This window comes from Cryptosporidium andersoni (assembly GCF_001865355.1).
Source record: "Cryptosporidium andersoni isolate 30847 chromosome Unknown contig_18, whole genome shotgun sequence".
NCBI classification, from domain to species: domain Eukaryota; phylum Apicomplexa; class Conoidasida; order Eucoccidiorida; family Cryptosporidiidae; genus Cryptosporidium; species Cryptosporidium andersoni.
The window spans coordinates 26,111-36,380 of NW_027122829.1; the positions used below are offsets into that span (position 1 = coordinate 26,111).

A 10,270-nucleotide genomic window follows, 5' to 3' on the forward strand; every position below is an offset into this window, starting at 1 on the left:
TATTATAACAGATAGAACTAAGGATATTCTTTAAAAACTTCCCAATTACATCATCATCTCAATATTTAAATCGGGATGGACGAAGTCTACTTATAGAATTGAGTATTCTGATATAATTACATAATTTAGTATCATTGGTTAATTGAAATAAATCGAAAAAAAAAAATGAACTTGCGAAACAATTTTCGGTATATATTTTGAATGAATCAGATTGAGTATATATTTTTATTTGATGTTTCAAAACATAATTTCTATAACAGAAAGCTAAGGATAAAAGTTCATTTTTAAATTAGATCTCTTATTCTCAAATTTAAGACTTAACATAATTCCATTTATACTTTATTGATAAATTATATATTAAGGACAATTATGAACAATTGAAAAATAAAGTTTAAAATTAAATCTTGTTAAGTATTAGTAATTATTGAATCTATTTTAAGATATTCATATCAAAAAAACTTCTTTTGAAAAATATCAAATTTCAACCTTTTTGCTATTATCTGCAATATTGCACAAATACTTAGTTCAAAAAATACCATACAAAAAGTAAAAACAAAAAAATAAATTATTTTAAATTATAAAATCATAATCCATAATTATTATATAAATAAATTTCAAAATAAAACAAAGATGATTTTGGTTAAAATTAATTTTAAAAATTATGAAAATGTAAATTTTTTAAGATTCTGGAAAAAGGATATACTTTATTAACTAAAATAAAGCTTTAATAATCATTTGAAATCATCAAATTTTATATAAAAAGAGTACAAAATGAAAGATTATGGAGTAAATAAATAGGTTTAACTAATATTTCGATGAAACAATTATGAATAAATCTTGGAAGTATTTCTTTATACCTGCAAATATTGAAATAATTTATCTTTCATAACTTTTTTTTTTCTAAAATGTTGGAGCTATTGTAAATTGATATAAAGTCAAATTCCTGATATATTTAGCTTTGAATTACTAATTTTTAATATTTGGAGATAAAGGTTATGAAATTTGATTATCATATTTTAAAATAAGTTCTAAATTACTATATAGTTTGGGTTATATTAAAACATATATATATGTTTCTACTTCTATCTATTCTAGATAAGTAAAAAATATTTCTCAGATATTTTGATTCATATATATAGAAATCTTTTTACTTATGCTAAGTATAAAAGTTAATATTTAACGGATCTTAATCGAAAATAAAGATACAAATTATACAATGGCAAGATAATATGATTTAATTTTGATCAAATTATTGATAAAATCATTATATTAAATATTTTGATAGTATAATTTATCAAAATATTAACCTTATTTCTCACAAAGTCTAGTAAATATTTACGTTACATACTTCAGCAATATAAAACAACATTAATTCTCCTAATATCATAGTATCATTAACTTAGTAAATTGACTATTTTTTGTTGAGTAAATATTTCAAAAGGAAAGAAATAAATCTCCTTTGTATACAAAAGATCCTAAGGGGGTTTTTAGGGCTTTCTTAGTATAGCGGTAACTTTCATGTTTTAGGTAGTAATAAGCTTTGTGATAGTAAGTGGCTTAAATTTTCTTCGGTAATAAACCCTATTACTAATACTGAATACCTAGAACTAAACTTTTTTTTAGCTTTACACTAAATGCTAAAGCAATGGTCTAGCCAAATTAAGTTTGAGTATGAAGCAAGGAGATTTAATAATGCTATAACTTTAGGGATTAATGTTATATCTACTATAATTGAGGATATCTTAAATCTCCCAAGTAATAAAAGACAAAGTCCTGATGATTTTAACTTGAATATTGATATTTTGTTTTGTAAATTGTTTGAACTTGGACTTACAAAATCTTATGCCTCTAATATAAGGCTTTTTTTAAAGCATTTTGGCATATTTCTTTATCACAGTGATGGCAAGTTATACAACTATAAAAAGTGTAATTTATATTTAATTAGAAATATAAGCTTTCTGCCAGATATATTTGGATATTTTACTATAAGTATTATAGAATTGAAAAGAATTGAGTTTTTGAGACACTATTGTAACTTGGTTCAAATGATATTTCCATTATTTGTATTAAGTGATTTAATAAATAATAAGAGTCAGTGGAATACTGAAAAAGTGTTGGTGTCTTCGATAATAAGATTATGTCAGTCTATTTCTAGCAAAAATTATTTAGGAACTGATATAGATAAAAGTCAGGATTATTTGAATATATGTTCAGACCTTTGGCAAATATGCCTTAATATTTGGATCCAATACTTTGGTGCCAGAATACAATATACAAATATTTCTCAAATTAAGAATAGTCACATGAATGATTTAGATACTCAGGTTTGTGTGATTAATTTGTTCATAGATATGTTAAAGCATTTAAGAGATCTTATTTGCATTATTTCAAAATCTAACCTTGAAATAGGATGGCAAATAGAAATAGTCTACAAGACTTGGATTCATATATTTTATAATCAATATATTTTATTTCAACTTGAGGATGAATTTAATTGGAGCAAAACATATATGCAAGAGCTACTAGAACAAACTTTGGAATCACCATTTTTGAGTAACACAGCACAAGCTATTTATAATATAATTTTGCATTTAATAAAAGGGTTTAGCAAGTTGAATGATAAACACATAAATTTTGATCTAGTAATTCAATTTATATCTCAGTTCAATTCTTTAATAAATTTAATGGTTGGTATTACTCATAAGTATATAAAACATTTCAATAAAAGCATAGACATGGAAGATGAATTGTTTCTATTTAATAGAAAAGATATGTTAGAACTTAGAAATAGTAAATATTTCAAATACTTCTCATGTTTTCCAAGTATTAAATTAAGATTTAGTAACTTAGAAGAAATTCACTGTTTTAAATTGTGGTTATGCTTATCTAGCTCTCTACTATTGAATAAATTTACTGGGAAAATCAAAGAATTAAATATGGAAAATTTTTCAAAACTTGGATCTTTATATGAATCTATGGTATATTTGATTATTGGAGTTTTAAGTTCTTCTAATTTAAATTACGAGGATATTTATACTTTAGTAATTTTGAATTACCTAGTTTCATCTCAACAGAATTATTTTGATTCTGGTTTACTTAAACTAAATAGTAAAGAGAGCTGTTTAAACTTTTGTAGAAACTTTAATGCATTAAGGATAAATTGTATTGAATCCATAATTAAACCGGTACTTAAAAAAAGTGAATCAGTTCAAGATATTCATGACAAGTTAAAATTAAAATGGGAGATTACTTTTAAATTAGTTTGCATACTTGAAAAGTCCATTTCATTAATAGAATCATGTGGAGATTTTATTATTAATTCATATAACTCTTCAAATATAAAAATAGGTGAATTGGCTACTGATATTAATTCAATAACAAGAAGTGAAGAGGATAAAGAAAATGACAATTCACTAAATTTATTATCTAATAATATATTAAATACATCTTTTAAAGCTAGATTATGTGCAACAGAAATATTAATTCGACTAATTCGATATAGAGGTTATGATAATGAAGAAATTAGAAAAATTTATGAATTTTTGGATGGAGTATCAAAATATAGATACTTTCAAAAAATAGAAGATCAGTATTTAGCTGACGAATTAAGATTTAATTTTTTTTTAGTTTTAAGTGAGAATTTAATAAGATTAGCTTCACAGCTAAGATCTAGCAAAAATTACAAAGATGCATCAAGAATTGCTAGATTAGCTCTTGATACCCTGACTCCTATTTTAAATATTCCTTGGATATCTTCTGAAAATAAAATACTTAGAGTAAATAAAAGTAGTAAAATTGGGAGTTTAGATTTTGATCCCACACTAGAAGTACAGAGTGGAGAGTTAATAAATACACCTACAAGAGATTCTAATTTATTAAAGCTTCAATTAACAGCTGGATTTAAAGACGAGTATTTAACTCAAGAAACTTTTTCACGCTTTTGGATATCAGGTGAGGGTAAAAGTTCAATAAATAGATCATCTATGCATGAGTATTTTAATGGAACCAGAGCAACAAACCAAACTTTAATGACACCTTTTACCTCAAGATTATATTCAAAAGGACTATCAACTGTCAGATCTCAGACTATAAAAAAAATTCAAAAGTACACAATGAGTAGTTTTAGATTTAAAAAAAATCAGGGATACGATATAACATTAGATGAATATAAAGAGGACGAAGAGGCATCATCATTTATCTGCCCAATTCATGTCTTATTATTTTTACTAGCATTAGAACAGGAAAGCTCAGCTTTGGCTGCTTATTGTGATAGTGAACTTAAAAATGAAAATAATAGGGATGAGAAACTTCAAAAGTATTTTGAAATCCTTACAAATATTGAAGATTACCTGAGTTTAATATTACATTCTGTTGATGATTATACGAGGTGGTTCTTAATTTACTTTATAATATGCAATAAAATTCTTGGAATTGACAAATTAGTAAAGAAATTTTATTTAGAAACTGATGATCTAAAATTTAATTTAAATTATACCTTAATGGATTCAATAAGCAACCCATTTATAGGAGTCTTGAAATCCTTGGCTTCCAGGTATATCAAATCAAAATTAGAGATACTTCAGTTGAATTCTGAATACTATTCTGATATTATCAACCGTTTTCCCCAATTTAACTTGTTTAACTTTTTTGAATTTATTTGGATTAGACTAGAACTTTATTTTTACTCATACTATAGGCATAGTAGTACAATAGTACTTGCTGATGACAATAAAGAAGATAATAGTAAGGCTTTTATAAATCACAAATATAGTGATGTTTATATTAAAGGAATAAACAATGGGTTTTGTTCAGGGCTAATTTCGTTATATAACGTTATATTAGACAAATTTAAACCAAATAGTGAAGATATCTTGGATAGTTTTATATACTGTGACATGAAACTCTGTCTATACTACTTTTTGATCTGGATACATCGTATAATTATTTCTAGAAAAATAAAAAAAAATATATTACTACCTTTTGACTCATGTTTAGAAGTCGCTATGGGCATATTGAATAAAATTGAGTCCCATTTACTGGATGTATTTGAAGCCAGAGAATGTGAAGAAATTGTTAAGTCTCAGCTTTATCTATATCTTGGGAAAATAAACATGCTTAAAGCTAAAACGATGATGGAATCTACAAGTAGTATTTCAGACTTTTGGTGGAAGTCAAGTTTGAATAGTTCTAGACAATCTTGTGAATATATTTCTGTTTCATTCGACCTACTTAATAGTTTTAATATACTTTGTACAAAAACAGAAAGTATAATGAATTCTGAAGGGTTAATATCAATGAATACTTCAGTTTGGAAGGAACATTTTCTTACTGGAAATGAAAATTTCGAGCTTGCTTCGAATAGTTATGAATATGACTCACTTGGAATGAATAACTTGGGAATTCCAAAACCATTGTGTTCAATGACAGCTGATCAACAAGGTGAAAAGGGTCAGAACGAGAAATTTTTCACACCAAAGCGACTTACAGCGTCTAGAAATAGAGATACAGCTATTAGCTTTAAAACTCCAGGAAGAGTTCGTTTTGAGGAAGCTTCAGGAGATAAATCAAAATCTATAATGGGCAGTAATATGCAACTAGCTCGAACACATAGCGTTGTAAGATTTCAGATAGATTCTCCTGAATCAGATAATGAAGATAATATAAGGAAGGACGAAAAGTCATTTATAGAACAGTCAAGTATCTTTAATAATGCTATAACTTTTGAAATGTTGGGAATATATCTTCATTGTATATTAGAGTCAATCTCATTATGTGAGCTTTTAAACTATCAACAAGGAGTTATCAAACATTTATCACTTGTTCTCTCTCTACTTTCGTCATGCTGGATATTTTGTATAGAGGACATTAAATATGATGAATCAAAGTCTATAGAAAAAATTGCAAATATCATAGATTTCAACACGAAAAGTTTTGTTGAAAATAACTTAATGAGAAACTTTAGCATCCAATCATATTCAAATTTTATCTTGCCGATGCAATTTGAAATAGCATCTGTCATCTCAATTTGCCTGTACCGTTTCACTGCACTTACAACTGATACATCCTACAACAATAATTGGAAACAAATTTGTGCAATATTTCATAAAGGTTTTTTATATTTTCTCCAGAATCACCCAAGCTTATCAACAAGTTTTGGAAATCAACAGGGAATATATTCAAGTCACACTTTTTGTTTTGAAATATTACTACAGCTTCAATTATATCGTTTAGAAATATGTAATGATTTGGACTGGAACAATATAGTAGATTGCCTAAATTCTATTAAAGAAATGTTTGCAGATATTCATAATAAAAAAACTACTGCAAATACAGATTTTTTTAAAGAATTAACAGAAGATAGTTTATATAAAAAGTCTCTTTACTTTTCTAATGATAGTTCTTCAAATATTTTACAGGATTCTGTTGGCCCCTTCCGTTTTAATACTGAAAATAGACTTAATTGCTTAGTAACACTATGTAGAGTATATAAAAAGTTATCAAAATATTTCCTAACTTCTAATAAACCAGATATAGCTTTATTTTATATACTAGAAGCCAATAAAATTATTCAAATGTTGCCAAAGAAATCTATTCCATTTCTTGATTTAGCAAAATCCAACAAACTGATTATGGAGTCAACAAATTACCTCTACAAAATCAAATTTCCTTCTTACCATAATATTCTTGGAAAACTTATCATGGAAGACTATTCTAACTCTTTTGTAAATTCTAAAAATCTAGCTATTGAGCAACTTTGCACATTGGGCGAGTATTGGTGGAAATGTGGAGTTATAGAAAGATGTTTTGGAATTTATGAAAGAGCCTTAGATATTTGTATTGAATGGACAAATTCCTACTATAAAGCAGTAAATATTGTATATAATCAGTTATCTTTTCTTTTAACTAGTTCAATTGGACGTTGTAACCCTCAATACAACTTATACTATTCAGTAAATAAATTAATAGAAGAAAAAAATAAATCTACATACTCCAAAGAAATGGTTGATAAACAACTAGAAGGAGATATATGCAGTGAAAATAATATTATAGAACCCAGAAGTAATTTATTTGATGAAGCAGATGAAGATATATATAGAACGACTGATGAAAATAATAAATCATTGAAAAATATCAACAACATTTTGAATCTTGTATTTTCTCCTATATCTGATTTAATTAAAAATAAACACAAAAATAAAATAATGACTTCAAAGACTGAGAGTCTCCACTTAAATAATATATTTCAGAAACTTTTAAATATTCTTGTATACTGCTTATTATACTTTCATATAAGTAGAAATAATACCGATGAGGATACAAAGATATTTTTTGATTCTATTAAAAAGTACTCTAAGATCATATTTGAAATATTGGGAAAATTAGAACAAGAAAACAGTTGGCTTTACTTATTTCAAAAACAGTGTATACAAAAGTTATCTTCCAGGTCTACAAAACCCACATCAAAATATAAATATCAACATCTCTTAGATATGATCACTTCGAATTTTTCTATGTTGGACAATAATATAAATTTTATATCAGACATAGCAATTTGTTTTGTTTTAGATTTATCTCATAATTGTATTCAGCTGGCACTTAGCTTAAAGAACACAACTTTAAAAAGTGAAAAAGATGAAGATACAATACTATTTTTAGCCTGCAATTCAGAAAATTTCTCAAATATAAATGAGTACTTCGATGCAGATTTTAAGGATCTTATATTATCTGAACTTGACAAAGTTTGGTCTATAATAGGTTTCTTTAGTAAAGATGACCAGATTAAAGATAATGTTTTATCAACAAAAAACAGAAAATCTAAACAGAAAAAGTTAATTAAAGAGAAAATTTTGATAGAAAAAAACGAAGAGAACTCATCTAGCACAAAATACAATATTTATAATAAAAGTGTTGATGCAAATGACAAAAATCATGGTCTAATCAATTGTAATATTAAGGCAAATATAATTAATAGCTTACACTTCACTACTTTTACTCTACAATTATGCCATAAAATTAAAAACTTCCAGTATATAAACATTTGTATCTCTTGTATACTAGATATTCTCCTGTGCTTATATTGGTTAACTAGATATTATCATATACCCAAAGTTCTTGAAACAATCAGAATTTTAACGCCTCTTTCTTGTTCAGTACAATCATGTTATATTGTCTATTGTATGAGAATATTTCAAAAATTATTTAATCAACTACAACGAGAAAATTTTGAAGAAGGCTCTTCTTTTGATGTTGAATATAGAAATACGTTAAATTGCCTTCTAAAAAGCTCCACTTTATCTTCTTGGAATTTTAGCAAGACTATATTTGATTTAAATGATATTAACTTAGCTTGGTCTAATATATTTATACGTTTATCTACATTTACTTGTAGATTTAGGTGTAACAAAATGGATTCAAGGATAAGTAATTATTCCCTAAAAAGTAATATTGGCAAACAAAATCCCAATGAATATGTAATTGTACAAATAAGTCGTTTACTTATAGGGAATTCACTTTTTAGTGACAAATATATTACAAATTTACTTGAATTTAGGAATCAAGAAATCAAAACAAAGAATACAAATGAATATTCAAGGTATCCCAGCTTAAACAAATCCTCTGAAGCTCCAGATAATTCTACTTTTACAAAGCCACTCTTCATAGTTGTACGCCGAATCCATTACAAAACATTGGAATCCTTATTAGAAGAATATGAACAAATTCAAAAGGAAAATTTAGCCAGCATTGTTACTAATCAACCTATAGATAATAACCAGCTTTCCAAAGAATGTTTGCCCAATTATTCACACAAATTATATGTAAATAAATGGTGGCTTAAACGAAGGAATATACAAGATCAATTAAAAATCTGGTTAGCAAAATTTGAAGCATTTATATTTAATAAATGGAACTTTTTATTACATGGGTGGCCAAAATACTTCAATTATGAAAACCTAGTAGATACTATTAATAACCAATATATTATTTCTCAAAAAGAATCACTTCTTATTAATAGTAAATCCTCAGAAGTTCGAAAATCTAATAGGAGAAATGCTAAAAATACATCAAATATACTAAATACTACAGATTTAACCATTTACAACATTAATGACGAAGAAAAAACCTTAATAGAAATATCTATTTTAATTTTAATAACCAAAAGTTGTAATTTGGGAATTGATATTATAAAGATGTTATTAAGATATTTTAGTATTAAAGATCAAATTAAAACATTTTTGTTGAGTAAACTCCCTCTCATAATACAAAAAATCTCAAATTCAAAACTAGATCAAGATAATAAAAAAAGTAACAAAATTACCAAAAATGATGATGTAAGTAATTCTTTGTTAATAAAACAATTGCCTAATCCCATAATTTTATACTTGGATCCATTATTTATGAACTTACCATTAGAGGGACTAGAATGTAATATTGTACAACCGATAACCCGTGGAGTTCATCCAAGTATTTCCTTATCCAATTTAAGACACTTTAAGTCAAAATTAAAGCATGAAAACTCCCCCTATGCAGTTTTCTCATGCAAACAATGTAATCTTTTCTATTGTATAAATCCAACAGGAGACCTTATACAAACAGAAAATCTTATTGTACCTTACTTAAAAAGTATCTTTAGATTCTCCAATCACTCGGGAATATCTAACTTCATCCCAAATCCTAAAGATGTATTAACTAATATGTCTAATAAGAAATCTAATCTATACCTATTCTGTGGTCATCAGGCTGGTGAAAAATTTTTACCTGGAGAAGCCCTTGAAAAAGGAATTCCTTCAACTGGAGAAAATTTTAATTTTACAAATGCAAAGTCAAACCAAATACAAGTATATAATTTGCCACCTGCCTTACTCATAGGCTGCAGCTCTTCCAGAATGAGATCTTATGGATCTAATGAATGTTTTTGTACACCTTTCCATTATCTTATCGGTGGTAGCCCTTTCGTACTAGGTATTCTATGGGACGTAACAGATCATGATATAGACCTCTTCACAGTCTCAATATTTGAAATTTGGTCAGATTATAAAAATGAGCATTCACTTTCTTTATTAGATGCAATAACAATTTCAAGAAACAAGTGTAAACTCCAATTACTTAATGGCAATTCCTGCATATGTTTTGGATTTCCAGTATAATTACTAGAGTATATACAAAATTAACTTCTACAATAGTAAAGTTAGAAAAAATGATTAGTGCTATTATTAGAGTAGTATAGAAAATATCAAATATTAAATTTGAAGAACCTTCAATCGTGTCAATA

The 10,270-nt window shown here is 26.3% G+C and overlaps 1 protein-coding gene across 1 annotated transcript; it reads left to right on the plus strand.

Annotated features, from left to right (window-relative positions):
• Positions 1-1,634: 1,634 nt before the first annotated feature.
• cand_019500 (separase) lies at positions 1,635-10,145 on the plus strand (the record flags this gene model as incomplete). Its single annotated transcript, XM_067212180.1, has 1 exon — positions 1,635-10,145. One exon carries the CDS (start codon positions 1,635-1,637, stop codon positions 10,143-10,145), a length of 8,511 nt encoding a protein of 2,836 aa, XP_067069086.1.
• Between the last annotated feature and the right edge of the window lie 125 nt (positions 10,146-10,270).